The sequence below is a fragment of the Anolis sagrei genome, chromosome 2 (assembly GCF_037176765.1).
Source record: "Anolis sagrei isolate rAnoSag1 chromosome 2, rAnoSag1.mat, whole genome shotgun sequence".
In the NCBI taxonomy this organism is placed as follows: Eukaryota; Metazoa; Chordata; class Lepidosauria; order Squamata; family Dactyloidae; genus Anolis; species Anolis sagrei.
Genome location: NC_090022.1, coordinates 135,788,901 through 135,813,771, shown reverse-complemented (window position 1 = coordinate 135,813,771; position 24,871 = coordinate 135,788,901). Strand labels below are relative to the sequence as shown.

General features: G+C 39.5%; 1 protein-coding gene across 1 annotated transcript in view; it reads left to right on the top strand.

The window, feature by feature from the left end:
• MAP2K6 (mitogen-activated protein kinase kinase 6) overlaps nt 1–8,091 on the top strand; it is a 95,420-nt gene extending 87,329 nt beyond the window's left edge. Inside the window, exon 12 of the mRNA XM_060764215.2 lies at nt 3,047–8,091. Within this exon, the coding sequence (XP_060620198.1) occupies nt 3,047–3,124 (78 nt within the window). The 3' untranslated portion in view covers nt 3,125–8,091. The remainder of the gene's footprint in view (nt 1–3,046) is intronic.
• Nucleotides 8,092–24,871: the final 16,780 nt, after the last annotated feature.

The window sequence follows — 24,871 nt, the reverse complement described above, 5'->3', positions numbered from 1 at the left end:
CCATGGCAGTAGACACTGTGGTGCTGGAATAGGCTTGACTTTTTAGGCTGGGGCTGCTTCCTTGTTTTCCTGTGAAGCTAAAGTTTCAAACGGAAAATGAGATGATGTTTCAGGCACAAAGAGAGCTCATTTTCTTATTTGAAGTCTCCCTTCTACTATTGACGTAGTTTACAAAATGTGTCCTGGTGAACTCTAGGCTTCCTTGAGAGTTTTTTCCGGGGAGTTCCCTGTAATGGTATCATTAATTGCAAACATGCCTTCTGGAGATACCGTTTTTTTAAAAAGAGGGTATTGATTTGTTAAAAATGGGGGGGGGGGGTGAGGACCGTAGTTATAAGCCTGTCAACAACATCAACAGATTGGGCATCCTATTCCAGTGTTCTATCAAGCCTATCTAGACCAAAATTATCCTCCCACATTGACTGACCAAATGTCTGTGGAAAGCCCCTGGCTTTGGACTGCATTTACCAGAAATACCAATGTTGGCTTTGGAGTTCTGGTGTATATAGTCCAAAGATATAACCTTTTCCAAGTTCTGAGCAAGATATGAAGGTAGTAGCCGACCACAGCTTTGGAGCAAGTGGCTTCCAAGGCTGTCAAAAAGCAACTTTTCAGTTGTCGAACTGGAAATAATTTCCAAGTTGGAAAGTTTAAGAATAGCTTCTTTGTACACATCCTCATGTTTCACCCAGCTATAATCAGGTTTTTGTCTTGGATTAGTGATTGCTGTTAGATTTGGGATCAGAGGACCCTAGACATCAAGGTTGGAAAATCTCTTACATGATCTAGTCAACTATTTAATCAGCAACTGGCGGCAGGGATAGAAATTGTCCCTTTTTGCAGTAGTGCAGCCTGCAGGATCAGAATTGTATTAATAGCTTATGCGTAAAATTTCCATAGGCTACATTAATCATCCCTATAAGAAGACTAGTAAACTAAGGCCCAGTGAAGTATGTCTTAAGTAAGTTGTAGTTAATAAAACCCATTCATTGTAGTATCTTTTAGGTGCATTTTAGGACTGGCGAATGTTCGATTTACCCCATTGTTAATGCAGCTGTATCTTTGGTACAATGACTGGTAATGAGAGAATGATTTTGGTATCTAACTAACAATTGAACACGGCACTGGCCATTGTTTCAGAGAAACGTACATTATCTAGAAGACACTGTACTTCAAACGAATGTCCAAAAATTAATACTAAACACTTTTTGATTATAACATTTAATATTGGCCCATCTAATTTGTTGTTACGCAGTTCTTTGCGGATTTACAGATCATGTATACAAATGCCTTCAGTCACATGATAGATATAGTAATCATACCTGCATATTATGCACTATGATTGTGAAATGAGCAATTAACGGGAGGTCTTAAAACTGTAGTGTATGTAGAAAATACGTCTTCACTAGGTCACCTTTTGATCAAGCAGTTGTGACTGCTGTTGTATTCTGTGACACATGATAATTGCTACATCTAGGGATCTAGTGGGTTTAGTCAATTGGTTTTGTTAATGCAGGCATTTTCCTTAATGGCAGTTAGCAGTAATGTGTAGTTAACATGGTGGTTTACAGAACCACGTTATACCCCTTTCCTATCATTGTCCTGTGAAGGAACATGCTTCCTAAACCTGAGTGTAGGAATACTGTGCCATTGTCATTCAGCTTTCTAACTCATTGTCCAGAATTTGCATCCCATACCCACTATATATACACCCACATGCCTTCTGCACATATGATGTTCAGATGAATAAGGATCGCAACTGCAGTATTGTATAAAAGTCTTTTTTGCACAAATGGGGCCTGTTTGCATACAGTCCTGTCCAATCATATGCCTAAATGTTAATTCTAACTAGAGGAGATCTGTTGACTCAATGAGAACTTAATATATCAGCTATTATGTTAATTCTGCTGACTCAGTCAGTTTGTTTTAATTGGGAATTACAGTTGGATTTAAGGCACAATGTCCTTGCATGGGGTATAACTTCCCCAAATATAGCACACACAGAGTGTGCATATACACAACAATGTAGAAATAATTCCATGTGATTTGGGAATGATTCATATACAGTCCTAGGGAGGTTTGTGTGTGTCTTTGTGTGTGTATACTTCTAGAACTGTGTATGAATCATTCCCAAATTACTCTGAAAGGGGGTTTTATGATTCGACATTTCTCACATTGGTCTTTACCTTACTTCTCTGCTTGCTTGGTTTTATCTCTTTCTTCTGCCTTTTGCATGTGGGAATTACATTTCCTCCAACCTAGACCTCATCTTCAAATTCAAAGCTCGCTTGCCTGTTGGCTGAATCATTGTTTCTGGACGAGTTGGAAGAGTTTCACATTTCTTTCCTCATGAAAGAAGATCCCTTGGCTTGAATCTATTTTTGGTGGAGGAGTGTGTTGGATGTTGTCAGGGTGAAGTAGCTTATGGTTCTTCCTCAGCCATGAACCCAATGAACTTGCTGTTGTGGCTTGGAGAAGATCATTCCTTTTGACTCTTGGCTCCCTTTATATGGGAAAATCATATCAATGCCCTACTTTGTAGACTTTATTTGCAATGATAATGCCAGAGAGGAAGGGCGAGAAGGGAGAGAGAATAACATGAAAAGCACTTGCCACATAGTAGAGGTTCTTGTTTTTCTCATATACACACAGAGTATATAACAGATGCTTTTGTTGATGTAGTACATCCAGTTCAGTGACTGATTCCTGTATGTGTAATTCTCAGCGAGGGTTTTTTTTTAATGCTGGACCTTTTTATTGATGGCCCTGAAAAACTTGCATAACCATATTTGTAGAAAACTCATCTCCACTTGGTCTTCATCTGACCAGGAGCACATTTATATTTTGCTGTGATAACATTGTGTGAATTAAAATAGTATTCTTATGAGTCTCTGGGGGAAAGTACTGCGATGTCTATATACCTGTGAATTCATATTTTTTTAAATTCTTAGAACAAGGAACTATAAAGTACAACAGAACAGGTCAAAATTAAACTTAACATGCATTCTCTTCTCTTTTTTTTCATCCAACCCCCACCCCATTTTAGCAACACCGTTTCTTCACCCTGCACGAATCCAAAGAGACAGATGTGGCTTCTTTTGTCAAACTCATCCTGGGAAACTGAGAAATGGACTTGTACATGATTTTCCCCTTTTATGGACTGGTGGGTTTAGGAGGCCAGGCACATGGCGGAGCAACAGCACATGAGAACCAGTAGGAGAACCTGCCATTGCCACTCATTTTTTTTCTTTTTCTTCTCCCCCCTTTTTTTGGTAAAATGCTACTTACCCTCCTCTTGGAGGCTTTTAAAGGGTCCTTTGATATCCATAGTGACATAGAATGAACTGGTTAGTGAAATGAATTTTATTAAGATTGTCAACTATAAACAGAAAAGAAAAATACAAACACATTTAACATGTTCACCGAGGACAGTCAAAAGAGTTCTCAAACCATCGTCTCAGCATATCATACTTTGTTCCCTGTCCATCCAGATTTGCTTTTGTTTATGGTAATAGGTGCTACAGTAGTTATGAAGTTCTATGTAGAGATATGTTTTGTCTTTACCATTATTTTAATATTTATGTTAAGTGCTTGATTTTAATAGAATCTCGGTTTTTTGTTTTTAATGTGAGAGTTGAATGGTGAACAATAATGAAAGCCACAACAGCTAAAACTTACAGAGATTTGTATTTATAGAGCTTTGCTGGGAAAAGAAAAATGAGAAGGCCATATAGATGATGTATGTGGAATGGTGGACAAATTTAAATTCAAAGAAGAGTTTGGCTTATATATTAGCCCAATAATGTCTGTATTATTCTTTAGGTGATGCCTCGAGATGATACTGCTTTTGCAAGAGCGTCAAAATAATGCAAATGTGCAGTTTTTGTGGTTACAATTATCTCCTTGGTTTGGCTTATATCTGCATATCACCAGTGGATATTGAGATCTAGAAGGATAATCCCAGGGGATCTGGTATTATCAGAGTGACATTTTTATATATATTTGTAAAGAAGTGTGCAAAAGCATAACAAATATTAGCCATTTGACTTTTTAGCCATGTAATGGGAACAATTACCCCATCATTTATAATCAAGAAATAATTCGCATTGGTTAAGCCTGTTTCATTGGTGGGAAAGTCACTGGAAGAAAATGAAACTAAAAGGAGCATCTTGGAGAAATGGATTTTAAGAAAGGAGTAAAATAATTTAACAGGAGGGTGTCCGTTTTGAGTTGCACATTTTACATTGTCAACAGTATACTAGTTGTATCTTGGACATGCAGACGTCACAGAAATGTCCATTATTTGCCTTGTTCTCCTTCTTTCCACTTAAGTTTTCCATTTTTGGACGTCACCTGTGGAAAGTCTGCTTATTTTGGAATAAGGTAAAACAGTGTCAGTCTGAAAAGCAAGCAAGGAACTAGAGTCAGCAAGAATGAAAGCATGTAAGTTGTACCCCTTGTCTTAATTAAAAATAACAGCAACACATGGGGCCAATTCACTGACTGATTTTCCTACAGTGTGGTTATAACTGCCTCTGAATCTGGACAAACACATACTTTGACCTCCAATTCACTGTCTTCTTGGGATCACAGTTTGCCTGAATCTCTTGCTTTGTGAGACATAGCTACTCTTCCCTGAGTGTTTTGGGTAAGAAGACTGTGTTTTCCTAATGGAACTCCCTAGAACAGTAATTCTCAACCTGTGGGTCCCCAGATGTTTTGGTCTTCAACTCCCAGAAACCCTGACAGCTGGTAAACTGGCTAGGATTTCTGGGAATTGTAGGCCAAAACACCTGGGGACCCACAGGTTGAGAACCATTGGTGTAGATGCTATATGCATATCTTCCCCAACTGGGGCCCTCGAGATCAGTGGTTTTCAATCTGTGGGTCCCCAGATGTTTTGGCCTTCAACTCCCAGAAATCCTAACATCTGGTAAACTGGCTGGGATTTTGGGGAGTTGTAAGCCAAAACACCTGGGGACCCACAGGTTGAGAACCACTGTTGCCATGTCCTGTTCTTCATAATGGTGAGATTGGTTCTTCCACATTCTTCACAAGAGTGCACTACCAAAGTTTGATGTCAAAGGAAAATGCTGTTTCTAGCACCACAGATTTTTCTCCATTGTATTAGGACGCCCTGTGTCATCCCAAGTACAGATCACAGCAGCAGCTTGGAAATCTGGCAATAGTCATATCAGGTGATTATCCAGCATGTCCATAACACAGCTGCTGTCATCCCACAATCCATACTTGTAACTCCTATATTGTGCATTTATCTACTGGAAGCCATTCAGAACCATCGAACTCCAGACAAAACACTAAAGTGGGTTGTAATCTCAAAAGGCCCCGAATGGCTTGTAACCTGCCCCCTTTCCCCCTTTTTTACTTCCCCTTTGCTTCAGTGCTTACTTGCCGCCTCGATCATTCAGAGCCGCTTGATTGATTATATTCAGCTGCAGCTCAGGCTCAGCCAGCCGGTTTTTAGAACTAGTTCCAGCATCAATTCTCACTTTGAAAAACATGACATTTAAAACCCACTTTTTGGGTTCCCTCCATGTGGAGCTGATGCTTGCTGTAGAGATTGTTTTCGCTTCTTTTCTCTTGGAAGAGCAAGCCTCATTTGGACACCACATCCTCTTGACCTCAGAACACCTTTATTTGAGTTCTGTGGTAACAGACAGGCTGGATTTATGAGATAGGATCAGTGTTAATAGCAGATATTAATACTCCCATTGGTTTCCAAGGGGAGAAGGATGCCAGCACTGTCTGCTATAAGTCAGTCTAGAAATATCACTGCTCTGTGAAACAACACTACATGCCTCAGGCTTTATTTTAGGAATTCAAATTGGGAGGCTAAGTTTCTTAATCACTTGGGTCCTATTAGGATTTGTTGGGATTAATTTTTGTCAATTCTGTGTTAGTATAATACTCTCTTGGCAGATATATAGACTCATTCATACATGAGCTCAGAATGAAACGCACTCAAGCTTTTGGTCCCTTCTCATCAAAACCAAAAACTTGTTTCAAAATCCACATACCATATGAACGACCATTCTTTGTGGATCGTTCATGTCGTTATTGTGCAATCCTTTTTCTTGAGTTTCTAAAGAATGCATGGAGAGTAAAAGGAGAAGGTAGTCGTTTATGTATAATCAGGTGATGACAGGGCTAGAAACAATGGGTTTAAATTCAGGGAAAGGACATGTTTCTTCAAATGTATGCATTAAAAGAAACTTCTTGATTTGCACTTAAACATACACCAGTAACATATTTTTGGATCTTAACGTCTAGAATTCCCCAGCCAGTCCAGCCACTTGCTGTGCTGGCAAAGGGATTCTGGGAGTTGTAGTCCAAGATATCTTTTTCAAGCCCTGGATGTTTTGCATGGGAGCGTAATACACTGAGATAGTTGCAGAATCTTCATACTTCGAATGAAAAAGTTTGGACATGTTTTCCTTGTGGATGTATTTTACAAGGGAGAGATTCAGCAAGATTACTCCTTAGCTTCAAACTTCTGTGCCTGCTGAGCTGGTAAACAAAAATGTAAGTTGAAGAGAATGAAAGTTCTCTTTCATTCTCTTCATCCATAACTTTGCTCCCAAAGCCAGCTCTTGACTTATATATGAGGTAAACTTATATATGAGTATATGATAGATATATTTCTGGGCATTACTCCCTTAACAGAAAATTTGATGCCACAGAAAGAAATAACATGAAAAGAACAAGGATAGAATCTTACACCAAAAAGTTGTTCCAACATGGATTCAGAAAAAGCAGTATGCATTGTTGAGTCAGGTAAGCCTTTCAAAAATAAACAAAAACATTTGAATCTGCTAGGATCTATTTGAAAGTTTTGTCCAAAAGAAGTACTGAGAGGCTACATTCTTTCACCAGCTTTTTTTTTCTTATGTTTTCCATTTTGGTATCCAAGTCATATTCTTAAAAAACATTTGAGAGTATCTGATGAAGCAAACTTCCCAGCTCTCCTTTTATTCCCCATTTTACCTGTTCAGTAAGGGATCTTGAGGTAACTGCTTCTTACCTTGTCTGTTGGAGACAGACACACATGGCAACAGTAGACTTGGCTAAAATAAAGTCCCTTTATTTCCCAGTTACACATTTATCCAATGTTTATTGCAACCCCATGCCAAAACCCCCAACAACCTTCAAGTGCCGATGTTTGTTTTTTTTAAAAAAAATAAAAAATAAATCTCAAAACAATGAGGAAAAGAGAGCAGGGCGGATGTAGAAAGCTTTTGTAAAAAAAAGAGTTTCACTGTCATAGGTTTTATTGACTGAGATATGCCGATTCTTCTTGAAACTGTGAAGTAAACAGGGTAACTGGAGACATGCACAAACACTGTTTTGCCTTCTGATTAGCTGAAGCAAGACATAATTGTAGCATTCTTCTTATGCTGATTTCTGATTTTCACATATAGACCATGATAGCTTAACTTTATTTCATTAAAAAAGCACAGTACTTCTTAATTATGCTGAGATTTCTGTTCTCTAAGGGCCCTTCCAAATAGACCCTGTATCCCAGGATCTGACCCCAAGCTTTCTGTTTATCCTAGATTATCTGGCAGTGCAGAGTCATAATCCATCATAAAGCAGAAAACCTGGAATCTCATCCTGGGATATAGGGCCTGTCTGGAAGGGCCATTAGTTCTTGCATGTAGTTTAGGGGTCGCACTTACTTTGTTCTTGTCTCTAGCTGGAAATAAGTGGGGAAAGTAATACATTAATCAAGGCAACCTGTTACGTATTCAATACAGGAAAATGGGAAGTACTTTCATGAATTTTTATTTTTATGTACATTTGAAGGGAAATCTCAGAAGAGACCTTAGAAATGACAATTTAATGGTTCTGTTACTATGTGGACAATGTTGTCTTTTTTTAAAGGGGACATCTCTTTAAATATAATTGATTCTACTGCAAAAAAAATTATGAACATGCATTACAGTAGCTTTTCTTTTTCATTGCTAATATTTATTGGCTTTTGTTGTTCTTAAAAATGAGGGAATGGCTATCCATTTAATATTGTTACTAAATTGTTCTTCTGTGCCATAAAAACCTGCTAAACCATTCACAGATGTTACCAAGTTTCCATTGATTCATTGGATTTACTCTAATTAAGACTAGCTACTAGGTTTTAGGTCAAGTGTCATGGTCCAATATAGGTAAAGGTTTCCCCTTTACATTAAGTCTAGTCAAGTCCGACTCGGAGCGGGGGCCATTTCCATTTCTAAGCCGAAAAGCCGGCATTGTCCATAGACACTTCCTAGGTAATATGGCCGGCATGACTGCATGGAGCATTGTTACCTTCCTGCCTGAGCGGTATCTATTGGTCTACTCACATTTGCATGTTTTCAAACTGCTAGGTTGGCAGAAGTTGGGGCTGACGATGAGGCTCACCCCGCTCCACGGATTTGAACCTCTGTCCTTTCGGTCAGCAAGTTCTGCAGCTCAGCGATTTAACCCGCTGTACCACATACTCAATAGACTCATCCAAATCAAAGACTTAACAATGATTGCCTGAAATGCTTTTGATCAAGGACCTACTCTAAGCAAGGCTAAATTGTGGCATAGGAGCTAAAATTTGGGACCATGTGATCTTGGTATCTCGTGTTTGTTCCAGTATCCCACTTTGGTATGAAAATCTGTGGATACTCAAGATCCATTATATTCAATGGCATAGTGAAATGGTGTCCCTTATGCAAAATGACAAAATCAAAGTTTGTTTTTCGGCTTTTCTGTTACTATTTTCAAGCCATGAATTTATGAATACAGAATATGTGGATATGGAGGACCAACGGTATTCAGGTAAACAAAACGTTAAAAGGTCAGCTTGTTCTGCTCCAAATTCCCTGATTGAGGATATACCAATTACTTTTTCCTCGTCTCCCTTTCAGGAATGTGAAAGCCATAAGGGTTTGAAGAACTGTTATTAAATGTAGGAAATGGCTCCTTTCCAAACTCAGTTCCATTCTTCTTCTAGCACCAAATATCCTCAGAACAGGCATGTAAGATGTGAAGTTGACAAAAAGCTCTGGAATTGACCATGTAGTTTGATATCTTCTGCCATTCATGAAATTCACTCCCATCTCATTCATCAATCAGAGTGCCAACAAGCACTGTGGGCAAAGATGCAAAATTTCTGGTACCCACATACATCTTGGATATTTTGGCTCAAAAGCTAAAAAAAAGTGGGTGGGTGGTTTTTTTTTGCGGGGGGGGGATAGGATCATTACTGGACAAAGTATTTCATCCATTTATATAAATGGGTTATCTTTATTAATAGTTTAAAAGAATTGGAAGTCATATTTATGTCCACTCCTGTATGTCAAGATTATGTCAAAAGGGTGCCAAACATAATCTTATGATAATCTGTTCGAATGATGGATGGTGTTTGGCACTCATGAATAAACTTGACTGCTCAAATAAAGTCACAGACAAACACTGATGCACCTGAAAACTTCCATGATACCTTGCTGCCATTTATTGAATATAGTGACAGAAATTCAGAAACTGCCTGCCCAAATGAGACTCCTGATAACCTATGAAATGCTGTGTTCTCTGACGCAGCCTAATGTGGATTTTTCTTACAGGGTTAGTCAAAATGCATAGGCCAATAAGCCATTCAATTGAATGGCTTATTGGCCTATGCATTTTGACTAACCCTGTATTTGCCATATTTTGTTTTCATTGGCTGCTGTTGTTAATATGACTTGTCTGTAGGTTTGTTTTGTTTATTTTGTTATTGAATTTGAAAATAAATTAAGGGGCATGGGGGTGCTCCCTTTAAAAAAAAAGAAAAGTAAAAGTAAACAAGGACATATAAATGTTACGATCATCATGGTCATTATTATGTGGGCTTAGTTACCAGTCCTAATTTTTGTAAAACAAAATTCCAATTTCCGCCTGCTTCACACAAGATATGATGTATGGTTCATTTGCATTTTTTTATCCACAGATGATGGTATCCAAGTCTTTGGCAACAATTCCTGTCATCCTCTGTATGTGCAAAAGTGTACTTTGATAATTATGACATGTACTTTCTGCAGCACTTGGAACCTATGGATTTCCTACCATTGTAATTTTGCCAGATGTGAGTTTTGGTAGTGGCACTGATGGATGATAGTGGCAGATACTCAAATTGACATTTCTTGTCTTTTCTAAATTGACCACACTAAATTGATATGAATATTTTGCCCTTGTAGGATCACACTTTCTATCTACAAGTTTCTCTCCAATTGCAAGCACCTGGGAGACAAGAGATGGGGAATCACACAGATCTTTTTAATAATTTCTGTGGGATTACTGGTCTGATACCAGTGATGGCAGTCCACTCTTGACTTCATAGAGGCATTCCACCTTGGTTTTTTCTATCATGTCAGGAGCGACTTGAGAACATACTGCAAGTCGCTTCTGGTGTGAGAGAATTGGCCGTCTGCAGAGACATTGCTCGGGGGATGCCTGGATGTTACCTTCCTGCTGGGAGGCTTCTCTCATGGCTAGAGCCGACAGATGGGAGCTCACCCTATCTTACATATACGAACCGGCAACCTTCAGGTCAGCAACGCAGCCTTCAGGTCAGCAGTCCAGCCAGCACAAGGGTTTAACCCATTGCACCACCACAGCTCATGACTATATAACTGAACTTTTCATGTCTTGTATTCATCCATTGTTCAGTGATGAGACAAGACCAGAATGTAATCAGAAGCAACAAAAAAATGTCTCCTTGCCTATGGCAATGACTATTTTACCCTTCTGACTATACTAGGAAGAATGTGCCATCCATCTTAATAAGCAGAATTCAGGTGGTTTCACTTTTTTTCCTGTCCCAGTTGAAGCGGTGTACTGTTGCCATTCTTTGAGTCCCCTTTTAAGGATCATGCAAATGTTAACATGCTTGCCTTGGATTCAAGGACATTTTTTCCATCATATGCGCTAAGTCAGGTGTCAAACTCATTATCATTGAAGGCCACAGTAGCTTTATGGTTGTTTTCAAAAGTCCATTTGTTATTAAGACTGTATAAATGTAACTATGTTGCCCTGGCATTGAATGACTGACCGGCCACATAAAAATATATGGAGGTCCAGATTCAGCCTACGGGCCTTGCGTTTGACATGTATGGGCTAGGGGTATTAATGTTCCATTTTTGTTCTTGAGGACAAATAATGACATTTTTCTCCCCACTGTGGGGAAAAAAAATATCCTCACACAATTATTGTTTAGTATTTGCAGTTACCAAGGTATATCAGAAAATTATTTTGTAAAGAACATCTACTTGCATTTTTCTGCAATCAGTCTTGGGCAACAAAACTCTTAGACAAGATAGTGTTCTCTAACAAAATCATGGTCCTCATTTTGTGCAAGATTGCTGTTTTCTGAAAAACAGCACAAAAAAAAATACACATGCACAAAAAAATACACATGCCCATCCAGGGAGAGTTGGGAACGAGTTTGTATGAAACCCCGCTTTCTCAGTGTTTGGCCAATACACAAACAATAGTGAATATTCTGTCCATCCTGTTTTGTTTTTGTTTTTTTGTAATATATAGTACTCTATTGATGAATCTTTCTAGTGGTCATACATTACATCTTCCCTGTTGCAAGTTTCCTTGATTGTGAGATTCATCACAGAAGTGTCCAAATAATCTGAAGGTTACTTGGCTTTGACTTCTTTGTTTTCTTTCTGAACTTCTGCTTATTTGGCATTTCTTTGAAGCTAATTGAATTTGCTACCGAAAAGGAGTTTACATCTCTCTGAGTATGATGACATTGTATAGATTACATCGTTCACTAATCTTATTTAATTTTCTCCACACTTTTTGAAGCAAATATCAAAACAGTTCAGTTTCAGCCTCATTAGTATCAACAATCATCAGTGTTTTGATACTTTCTCAAAAATTCTAAGTACCATTGGTGCAAATGATATTTCTTTTCCAAAATCAATGTTCAGCATCCTGTTAGTGTAGCTGCTTTGGATCTAATTTTAGGGGAAAGATGGGAGTATAGATCAAATAAATAAAGTGTACAAGGCTGGTATAAGAGTATCTTATCTTACTTGGTGGGGTTTCCTCCATACAAGGAATCCGCAGAAGCAGCAAAAATGGAAGAAGTTCACCACCTATGAGCAGCTTATTTCTCCAAAAATAATGAACGTTGGTTTTGCAGGTGGCAGGGGAGACCTTTCCTTTTTATCCCACCGCTGCCACCTTTTGTAAACGACAAAAAGATCACACATATAGGGAAAGAGATCTCCAAAATACTACAGATCCCACAACTACCAATCTGGTGGGATATGTTACTTAGCACGGAGAGGTGTAAATGCTTAATGAGGTAACATGTATGTACTGATTGTCGAAGCTGCCACCACCCAAGGGAATTTGGGAAACTAAAGATGTTGTTGTCTCTGAGGTAAATCCGCCTATACAAAAGCTCTTCCTTTTGGCTCCCTTCAAATGACTGAATTGTAAAGATGTTGAAAATCACTGGAACTAATTTTATTAGAATGAATCAATATTGAGGCTTTCTTAAAAGGTGAACTAGAGAAAAGTTTATTGAGTATTTGAACAAACAACTGACTCCTATGATGAGGTACACAATCTTAAATGGTTACTGAAGCATATAATTCTTAAGTAGTTTCAGGGTCTTAATAATCTTGGTGGTTTCCCTCTATAGGTTACTTTCTTACAACGTGAGCCAGTTCCACAGACAAACCAAACCTGGTTGTCTCCCAGAGTAAGATAACTTTTCTCTTCACAAGAGATCCTTACTAGCTAAAATACCCTGCCCCTTAGAGAATAAACCAACTTGTGTCCTCACTCGACACAAGTTCACAGGTCTCCACTTTGACTCTCCTAGTCAAACTCTGTAGAAGCACCTGCCTCAAAATATTCTCTCTCACGAAAACCCTGAGCTCAATGAGAAAATCCACCCTCGTCTCCCTCTCTCCCCCCCCCTCTCTCGAAACCCTTCTCTCCCCCTGTCAGAAATCCTTCTCCCCTTTTGACAATCTGACAGCCTTTTTTCTCCCTGGGCTAAAACTCCTCCCAGCCTGCCTTAGCCAATCCAGAGTTAGCTGCAGCTCCACCCCTCTGCTGTTCTAACACTCCCAAGATGTCTGCCTCCTAGGATTACCTTCACAAAATGGAGGCCGGCTTACTGACATCTTAGGCTCCTACTGCGGCCTATGAGGTAAGGATCATCACAGATGGCTTCAGTGATGGGCTGGAATAGTCTTCCAAAGTGAAGAAGCTCTGGGAAGTGAGCCTTTGGGCTGGCAATCTTCTACCCTTTTAGCCCATAAAGACTTTTCCTTTTGACACAACTGCAGTTTGGACCTTTTGCCAGGCATCTGCTAATAATAATAATAATAATAATAATGGTGGTGATGATGATGATGATGATGATGATGATGTAGACTCCACCAGCATAGTTATGCAACAAAATATCACCTGTTGAGTTGCCTGTATTTGAAAGTTGGTGGCCTACTTTGTACATAGTTTATTTTAGGTATTTGGTTTATTTTGCCTCAGTTTCATTTTTGGGTGCAGTTGCTTGTTCTGGAAAGGTAGTATGGATTTTTCTCATTTATCTTTTTCCAGCTTCTTAATGTGCCCTGCATTTACAGATAAGGAGGTATGTTGCAAAATGCAGTGTGCTCCATCTTCACACATTACGCTGTTCCAGTGTGTTGGACCAGCAAGATATGACTAGTACATTTCTACATTCTGAGACAGGGTAGGATAAAGCATTTTGTCATCAGCCAGAGGCCTATAACTATCTGAGCATACTACAGCTGGGCAGCATCAAACATGATCATGTGAAAACTGGTCAGCAAAGAATCCATTCAAAGGGTCAGAAAAAATTCTCAAAAGCAAGCTCAATGGAGGCAAAACCATCAAGACCATAAACACCTGGGCCATACCTGTCATAAGATACACTGCTGGCATCATAAACTGGATGCAGGCAGAACTGGACAATTTGGACAGAAAAACAAGAAAACTCATGACCATTCATAATTCACTACATCCTTGCAGTGATGTTGACCGGCTCTACCTGCCTAGAAAGTCTGGTGGCAGAGGGCTTTTACAAGCAAAACAAGCAGTTGAAGAAGAAAAACACGCCCTGGCAGAATATGTAAAGGAAAGCTAAGAACCTGCTTTAATTGAAGTCAATAATTGGAAACTTCTCAAAGCACAGCAGACCAAGAATCAGTACAAGAAAACTGCACTACACAACAAAGCCTTGCATGGGCAGTTCCTTGAGAAGATTAAAGGAAAAGTTGATAAGAAGTAAAGAATTGAAGGGATCATAAACCTGCAAAGGTAGTGGAAAATGAACACACAAAAATGCTGTGGGATTTTTGAATCCAGACAGACAAAGTTTTGGAACACAATACACCAGACATTGCGATTGTAGAAAAGAAAAAAGTTTGTATTATTGATGTTGCCATACCAGGTGACAGTTGCATTGAGGAAAAACAACAGGAAAACCTCAGCTGTTATCAGGACTTCAAAATCAAACTGCAAAGACTCTGGCATAAACCAGGTGGTCCCAGTGGTCATCGGCACACTGGGTGCTGTGCCAAAAGATCTCAGCCGGCATTTGGAAACAATAAACATTGAGAAAATCATGATCTGTCAACCGCAAAAGGCCACCTTACTTGGATCTGCGCACATCATTCAAAAATACATCACACAGTCCTAGACGCTTGGGAAGTGTTCAACTTGTGATTTTGTGATACAAATTCCAGCATATAGATCTCATTTGCTGTGATATACTGTGTTTTTGTGTCAGTAAAAAAAAAAAAGAATAATAATAATTTATTTCTAGATCTCCCTCTCTCTGCAAAGGGACTCAGTCTATGCAGCCTCATGTTGCCCCAGCATCTTTTTATGGTTTCCTGGGATCAGTTTTATCCCCAAAGGCCCTCTAAGAAGTGAGGACTCCTTTTGCCTATGATATGGGTCAGTTTATTATTATTTTTGCTTCATTTTTATCCCGTCTTTCTCACCTGAGGGGACTCAAGGTGGCTTACATCTCCAGCAAGAATTTTGTCCAGGAGATACCTTATTTTGAAATAAAACTTACTTTGATTCACTTCCTGTTGTTAAAGTCTTTCCCTGAACCTAAAAACCACTGGGAATGTTAAATGTGGTCAAAATGCCTCTTCCATCCCTCAAGAAGAGGGGGGGGGGGCACAAAATTTGGGGTTTTTTTTAATCTGAGAAGGTTGTGGTTGTGCAGCTCTTCCAAGATCTCCTAGAGGGCATTTAGTTGCCTACCCTATACTAAGGACTGTTACATTATTAGACAAGTAGAAATCCAAAGTTCACAAGAGCTATTACATGTAGTATTTCATATCCATATAATGGGAGTTGTTACAGAAATAATATGTCAATTCTTACTCCTATCTTTCCACCTTCAGAAAGAGATGAAAGAATGCACATTTGTATATTTAGATGTACACCGATATACCTTGCTCATGTGGTTGCCGTTCACTAGGAAGATCTAGCCTATTGGGATCCTGGTATACTGTTTATTCAGGAAATTCCAACCAGCTGAATCCCAAAATGGCACCAACTGACTGATCCCCAAGCGTGTCAGATTGTTTCTTTTTAATGATGGGAGCAAACTCATTAATTTAAGTCACTGGAGTGTTGTGTGGTTTCCAGGCTGTATGGCCATGTTCTAGCAGCATTTTCTCCTGATGTTTTGTTTACATCTATGGCTGGCATCTTTAGCAGATCTGAAGGCCATACAGTCCAGAAACCATGTAACACTCCAGTGATTCCGGCTGTGAAAGCCTTCGGTAATACATTAATTAAAGTCAATTATCCATGCAGTTAGATATCTAGGTGTAGTTTTCCAATCTAATGGTAGCAGAAGAGCTCATGGGGATCAAGTATCCAACACCGCGCAGGGGAGCTCAATTACCATTCTTAAATATCTCAGGACAAGAGGGGGCCACTTCACACCGGCAGCGCTCAAGCTGTTTGAAGCCAAGTCATTAGCCCAACTCTTGTATGGGGCTCAGCTGGGCCCCTTCCCCAGTTTTGCCCCATTAGAGGTGGTTCAGTCCAAGTTTCTGAGATCGGCCTTGCAGGTCCCTAAATGCGTTTCTAATGCCACCCTGCGACTAGAGACGGGTTTTATGAGAGTGGAGGCCAGGGTGTGGGTGGCCATACTTAACCTCTGGCTCAGACTGTCCTGTGCACCCCTTGGCCTTGCCCCACTAACCATGGAGGATGACTTCCAATCCACATGGAAGCAGGCGGTAGCATCCAAAATCTCCTCGTTGGGATTTTCTCCAGGTCTACTATTAGCTATGGATTACAATCAAGCCAAGGCACTTATTAAACAACGTATCACAGACACAGAGCGCCAACTAGATCTGGCCTCGGCTCTAACCTTCCTTGTCAGTGAAGACAGCAGATACCTTGCCTCCCCTATGGCATATTCAACATACTTAGAGGTTCCTATTCATCGAAGGGCTTTCACCCTGGCCCGATGCCACGCTCTCCCATCAGTGTACTCGAGGGCCGCTACCGGAAGATCCCTTTCCCAGAGAGACTCTGCCCCTGTGACTCGGGTCATGTGGAAACAATAGAACATGTGCTCCTTCAGTGCCCGTTCTACAGGGATACCCGTGCCAGGCTTATCTTACCTCTAATAGACAAGCACCCAGGCCATTCAGGACAATTTTATACCTCCCTGCTACTTGCAGATACTAATTCAGCTACAACCTACAATGTCGCAAAGTTTTGTGCAGCAGCATACACAATCCGCCAGGGGATGACTAGTTCCAAAAGTCAACTGTGTGTCCAGTAATCTTCTTCCCTGGATCTACAATTTGGTGATGGGTCTGGGCATTGTATGTTTTTACCCTGTTTCCCCTTCTGCTCCCTCACCCATATTGTGTTTTTAGTAGTTGTATTTATATATTTTTAATGTACCAAACATGCCAGGTTTGTATGGAAACGTGACACTATTTCCTGTGCTGGTCAATGACCGAAATAAATGTTTTTGATTTTGATTTTGACATGCAGTTAGAAATCTAATAAGAGACAATTAAATTGTATTTGTTTTACCTGACTTGTTAAAGTTTTAACATAATTACTAGAATTAATTATTTAAATGAGAGATAATGCGAAAGAGACTGCATATTTCACATATCCTAGCTAGTTCTTTATCAGAAGCCTAATTCTTTTTGAATGTTGGAAGATGTCTTCTTTTGCTACTCTCTCGGGGTTGGGGAATAACAATGTTTAGATTACTGTGATCCTAGTGTCTTTGGTTTTGGAATTAAGTCCAAATGTCAAAAGTTAAAAAATGAAATAAGTAGTAAGGTCTACTTGGAAAGGGCTGTGGTCTTTCTTGGGCACAGATTCCTCACTTGCATTCTCAATTGGACTCTGGATTGAACATCGCGCTCCTCCTCTGTCCCAGGAAACCAAAAATTAGGAAACTGAAAGTTGCAGCTCTCAGTCCTCGGAATCAGTCTGTTAAGAAAGGGAGAGAGTAGAGATGAGATTAGAAAATATGAAGAAAGGACATTTGTCGGGGTGGATGTAAAATGGGTTGGTTTAAAAAAAAAAAAGCTCATCCAACATTTCCTTCTGTGGCATTTTTACCTTCATGTTATGAAGGTTTTCGTGCAGGGTGTTTACTGAGATGCCAATCTAACATAAACTCAGTTGTTAAATGTTTATCCAACTGGTGTATATGTTCTATTGATTTAGATTCTTACAATCTTGTTCGCAATTAACCAAATCCATTAACTTCTATTTTTTCTATCTCTGCTTTCAGGTCAGTTCGATAATGAATCTAATTGAAAGTTTACTCTGCACCCTTTTCCCAAAATAGGTTTGTCACCTTGAAGAGCTCCTTTACAATTTGGATGAAAGCCAACCTAATGATATGGAATCCACTACATTTAGAAATTCAGTGGAAGTGAAGAGTAGCCCGCCTTGTAGATTTGTGTCAGTGCTTTCCAAAAGGAGGACTAATGTCTGACTTGGAATTTGATTTAAGACAGTCACTTTCAAATGTGGACTTAGAGAAAGCCTCTGAACTTGTCTTTGACAGGCCGGCTGTGCTTCCTGGAAAAGTTTTAGGTTTGCTTACTAGAAGCCAAGTACAGAGGCTGATGAAGTTCCACAAGCATTCAGAAGCATTTCTCATAATGTCGCTGGAAACAGGCATGGAAACATCACACAAGGCTAGGCATCAGTAGGAGATTTCCAGTGTTTCTGCGGCTTTGGCTGAGCCAGAAATACCTTGAATTATGGATGTTTTGTGGTATTTTTTGTTACATTTGCTTCCATATCTGGATTAGGGGTGACAAATATAGATGTGTGATATATGTGGTTGTATAAAGATCTATAACGTAATAATGTATACAGCACACACAAGCACATATTATGGACTCAGTCTCTCTTGAAACTCACCTGAAGATGTTGTTTATTAACACCACAAGAACTTATATTTTTTCCAGTTTCTGTTGACAATGCTTCCACCCCTCCCTTGCATAATGTTCCCCAAAGAGAGAATGTAATCTGAATGACCACAAATATGTTAATTTTGGCATATTGATGCTTGACATACACCACTTATGTGATGTTCTTATATGATATTGCTCTTCACTAAAGGGCTGGATCCAGATAAAACAATGTCTCATGGTAGGATTTATGTTCTTTACCAAGGGCCAAACGACAAAGGTTACAAAGAAGTAGCCCAGAACCTTGAAGCTGTGCTTTGTCCAGTTTATAAAAATAGACCTCCTTTTTGCGGTCTGCAGGGGAAGTCTAAAGGACTTCTGTATTCCACTTATTGAGGGATGATTAATGGGAGAAATACATTTTAATGGATCACTGCTGGCCCCAGCCAAAGTACTGGCTGGCTAGTTCAGATAGAGTATGTGAACTTTACTTTTCTTCCTCTTTCCTAGCCTGGTGTGACTCTGCCAATTTTCTCTCCATTTTCCTTTCATTTGCAAATACCTTATTCTGGTCTTGTTCTCTTTCCCTGTTACTGAAATTCTACTAAAACTGGTATGTATTTGCTAGTGTAGATAATGAATACATTCCACACTGAGCACCTTTGAAATTGCACTTCTCTTCAGTAGCACAATTGGGCTGATTTGCCAATCCATGCTTCTGAAATGATAGTTCCACAAACCCTTGGAACCCTGCCCTGTTGCACTACTGCGGTTCTTTTATTTTTATTTGTAGTGCAGTTGCACAGTTTTAACAGTAAAAAAGAGAAGGACAATGGTATATCTTTTACATACATAATAAAAATGAAAAAATGTGTGCGTGTGCCCACTTCCATCTGAACACGAGGAAGAACTTCCTGACAGAGAGCCGTTCAGCAGTGGAACTCACTGCCCCGGAATGTGGTGGAGGCTCCTTTAGAAGCTTTTAAACAGAGGCTGGATGGCCATCTGTCAGGGGTGATTTGAATGCAATATTCCTGCTTCTTGGCAGGGGGTTGGACTGGATGGCCCATGAGGTCTCTTCCAACTCTTTGATTCCATGATTCTATGATTCTACTTCCACAGACAGGCTCCCACTTCCACAAATAGCTTTAACCCACAGTGTTGAGGAGCCACCAAAAGCCTGCCCTCCAATGACATTTCAGTTTATAGCAAACACCATGAACATGTAACCTAAACCTTGCCAATGTCCTCTCCAAACACCATACTGCTCACCAAAGAAATGCTTTAACTCAGGGACAATTTCATCCTAGATTTTATGTGATTCCTCCACTACAGACATCCCAGTGTTTCTGACTCTTCGTTACTGTGGAATTTGCATGATCCTTCCCACTGCCTTTTTCTTAATCCTTTCCTACTCATTTCAACTCTGTCTGCACAGCAAACAGAGCAGAACTGATCCGCAACTAAACATACTGGAGGAGTTTGGGAGATTGACTCCACATGATGGACGTTTTAGTTCACCATGCATCAGGTCAGAGCACTGTGACTCCCACTGACAATGGACCTGGACCATATGCAGCATGCAGAACCCCCATGACCAAAGAAAAATACTGGAGAGGTTTGTAGGGAGTTCACTTTGATTTATAGCCATTGTAGGAACTGGGATATATAGTTCATCTGCAATCAAAGAGCGCTTTAGACCCCACCAATGATGGCCCTGAACCTAACTTGACACACAGAACCACCATGACCTAGTGAAAATACTGGAGGGGTTTGGAGGAAACTGAACTTCAGTTCTGAAAGAAGAATAAAGGAAGAATCCCTCTCCCTAGTGTCTCACTATTGCCAGCATGCTGGCACAGGAATAGAAGGGACTCATAGCACTAGGTAAGGTGATGGGAACTTAACAGGATGGGGAGCTGTCAAGAGCTAGAGATGGGAGAATCGGGGTGGGGAGAGAGGAGGTAATGCAATGTTTGTTTCCCTGCCTCACATGATAAAGCACTTAATTATTTATTAAAGAGGTGTCTCTGATTATTTGAAAAGATGTTTAGTAAACTTTTTAAAACCCTATAATTTAACTTTGAATATAAAATGTACAAATCACAATGAATTTAACAGTCTTTCATCCCTCTGTTCTTGGTTACCCTAATCTTCTCAATCACGCGAATCTTCATCTGATCCAGTGCCTTACATTTGTGTGTGGACTCTTGTGTGGAATGCAGCTTGGTTAAAGATGAATCAAAGCCTCCTGAATATTAGAATCCGCTTTCAGGAGTTTGTTTAACATTGATGAATTTTGTTTTGTAATCAGAAAACAGACCAGAACTGCACAAAAACAGTATCATTTGGTCTTAATTAGGAGCCAGGATTAGAACTGGTTGCAACCTTTGGGATGCATATTTTTAACTGATATTTTTAATGTGTTCAGAAATGTCAGGAGTGAGCTGTGGAACATGGAGCCTTTCAGAAGTCATTGTACTCTTACCAGCATAACCAACATAGCCAATGGTGAGGGATGACGGGAGTTGCAAATGACTATTGGAAAAATAGCTCAGCTTTTTGAGAAATAAAATTAATGTATTATCGTAAATAGCTTCTGTGATAAATTCGTAGATAAATGTGATTTCACTGCACTGCAGTGTAGTTTTATGACTGAATAGACCAAGTGACTGAATCTGCTGAATAGTTTAAGCAAAGTTCCAAAATATATCATTCTGGTCCAATCCAGAACTTTTCCTATATGCACTGGTGCTTGAGTGCAGCTTTCCATATGGGCAGGAAGGGGATCAGTGGGGAGTCTCCCTGTCCTGTTTAATTTCAAGAATGATATTTTAATAGGAAACAGCAACACAATGTTTGATTGAAGCTTATGCAAGACTGCGGGTTTCCTCTTTTTTTTTTTAACAAATCACAATTTGTCTGGACAATAAGCCTTAAATATTAGTAGTGAAACATGATGGAAGCACATTAGAAACTTGTTTGGAAGACAGATTGGGCTTATCAATGTGTACGTGTGAAAGAAAGACAAGCAACCTGTAAATAGAAAGCTGAGTAACAGCAGAGAGTGGGGGGCTCTGGCAGAGGTAGGGTGTGTTTTTTTTTTTTACCCCTCAGATGGTCTGCATTGAAAACTGACCAAAAATGAAACTGGAAATTATGAAACATGCTCATTTTGCACTCTCTGGGAACCTGCAAAATAGAAACTTGCAGAATAGGCTCCACCTTACTCAGCCTGCAATCTTCTCATTTTATACCATAAAATGAGCAGCCATGAGTTGGTCTGCAACTCTCTCAGTCTTTCATCATTAGCTATGCTGATTAGAGGCAGATCTAGCATTGACATTTGACCATCACTTTTGGTGATACTTCTTACCACACAATGCCATTACCAGTTTGCCTCCCCATTGTGATTCTTCTATTCCTTGCTATTGATGGATGAAACCCATTCTAGCTCCCAATTCCACTATGTTCACATCACTTACCTTAGTGCGATACATTTCTTCCACTTCTGTGCCAGTATGGCATCAACGGATTTCTCTCTCAAACACTCACTTCCCCCTCTGTATTCCCAAGGTGATTGCTGTCTTTTTGTTTTATACATATCTTTGTCTGTTTTGTTGGTCTTCATGCTGAATTTGTGAAATTGCACAAATAAAATCATCATCATCAACAACAACAACAGAACTGTAATACTGCAGAAAAGCAGAAGGGGTGCTAAAGTATGATAATGAGACCATTGAAAAGTTAACTGGCACAACTGCACTACTGAGGAGAGGTGCAATATTGAAGATGCTGAACCAATATGTAGCCATTATTTGTGGTACTACGACTAACAGAATAGAATTCGATTGTTTTATTGTATTGAAATTGTACTTTTTGGTCTTGGCAACAATTGTAAACTGCCCCGAATCGCCTGTGGGCTGAGAGGCACAGTATATAAATATAATAAATAAAGAAATAAATAATAGTGGGTTGATGGGAAAAAGTCCATAGCCCAACCATTTTGGGAGGACCAGTGTGTCTAAACAAATATAAACATTTTCTGATGTGGTATTTGCAAATGTGTGTCTTAGGGCCCATTCATACTAACTAACTGATGAATCGCCAACAAAAGGCAGTAGTTGGCCACCTGGAAACCTTTTGTTCTACACCTATAGCACTATGATTCCACTTTTACTACCATGGCTGCATTTTGTGGAATTCTGAGATTTGTAGTTTGGCCATGGACAATAGAGGAGAATTGTCTGGCTGAGGAGTGTATGATGTGAGAAGGCCTTAAGTGAGCAGAGTTTCAGTCTGGACTCATGTTCATGCTGATGATGGGTCGGGAATTGGGTGGGATATCTTTGTGGCTAACTAAAACATCCAGATGATTGAAATTATTTTGCTATGTTTTAAGTTACAAAATCTTAACTTGGGTCAGCTCTGGTTCATAATTCAGCGGGAAGCTACTGAGGGATATCAAATGTATGAAAGAATTGGCAAAACCACCTCTGAATATCCCTTGCTAAGAAATCCTATGAAATTCATGGTGCTGCCATAAGTTAATGGGAGACTTGGCAGATAGACAGAGATCAAGGGGTAGTGTCTGTTCCCTGATCCACAAGGCTTGTCCCTGAACCACACCAGCTCTGCATTTGTCAATACATAGCTGGCTGAATATTGTTGGCTCTTAGGATCACACACCCAAATGGTGGCCCTCATTCTTAGGTTGCAGAAGGTTCAATTTATGATGAAAGTATTTTGAAGGATTTCAGGGAACTGATTTCTACCTGAGGTCTTAGGGAGTTACTGACAATTGGAGAAGACAGCAGAAGACTAAACAAGAAAACAATGTATATTGCTGACAGATTAAAATACTAGATGATATAGGAATTTATCTTCAATGAGGAAGTTGAACATGCAACTGTTTCATGAAACAGAAGCATGAATCTAAGGCACTTTAGGTTCAGATGCGATACTTAATGTTTCAGACCTTGGCTAAGTGTATACAACAGGTGTGGCCCAGTCATTTGGTGAAACAAAACAGCCAGATCGGGCCATAAATTATGTTGTTCCACAAAGGACAGAAAGTTTCATTTTTTTATTCTTACAGTATTATTATAATCAGGAATGAGAAAAATTGCCTGTAGCATTTTCTGCATTATGAGTCAAATGATTTGGCTGCCTTTGATTACTATACATTTTGACCAATAGTTGGGGCTAGGCAATTGCTGTGTTTTGGGCAGGAACATTTATTTGAGTAGCATTGGTTTGTGTATAGGAAATCCATTCATGACAAAAACTTTTTTTTTTTAAAAAAAAAGGTACTTTCTTCCATCGCATGTTGTGTGTGCAATTGCAATACAGGCTGTATAGGAATTTTTAAACATAGATCCGTTCCATTGCCAAAGTTGACCCTTTTATGGCAAAATCTAAAAAAGTTGGGAGTAGTTCTTCATGGACTCTGATGCGCGAGACACCTGATGCAATGATTAAGTGCTAAAACATTTGATTAATCAAGATGACAAATTGATATTAAATGTTATTGAAGTTTTCACTTGGGGCCAAACAGGGAATCATCCAAAAGTGTTGTAAGCTGAGCTTCGCACACTCTTCTTAGGAAAAGTTTTTGGCAGCCCCAATGGAAATTTCAGAAGCAGATGTTAATATTTTGAGATGTATGAGTTTGCAACAGCTACTTCATTTTCCAAGCAGGAGAGAAGATTGTGGTTTTATACTGCCTTGAGGGCTTTAAAAAAATTGTTAGATGTTTGGGGAAATTAGAAGGAAATGGCCAAGTTATGCACACCACAGTTTCCTGTAGATTCTACCCAATTGGTTAGCTCATGTGGTCTGTCTCTTGATGTTGATTGACTTCTAAGGCAAGGGGAAGGGGTACAAGAGTTTGCTTATAACCAAGGAATAAAACCAAGACCACAATCCCAACCAATATAGTCCAGAATTTAGCTGAATTTAATATTAAACGCCACGTGACTCCTGCTTAAAAAGAATGACAGAAAAATTCTGAGTTGTGCAAGAAGCAAGCTTTAATATATTTATCGGGATACTTCTGCTGGTTGCAGTGGAGAATTCACTAAAACACTGCCGTTACAACATCCTTTTACCTACAACTATCTTCTGAGATTTAATCTGTCTCTGGCTACATACTTCCACACCTATGTTTCTTGCTGTGAGACCCATCCCTTTTGGGCCCACCAATGCAACAATATAAAGACAACACCCTTACAATTGTATTTGCTTACAGTTTAATCATATCTGTATGCATCATGCTGGAGATATAGTAAGCCCCATGCACTTATCCAAGCTTTCATGCACATATTCCTGTGCTGCCATTTCGATGCTTTCACCCCTTTTCTTATACTGGCAGGTTGCCAGGATATGACAGAAGTACATAAGGGTGTGCTATGCATTCA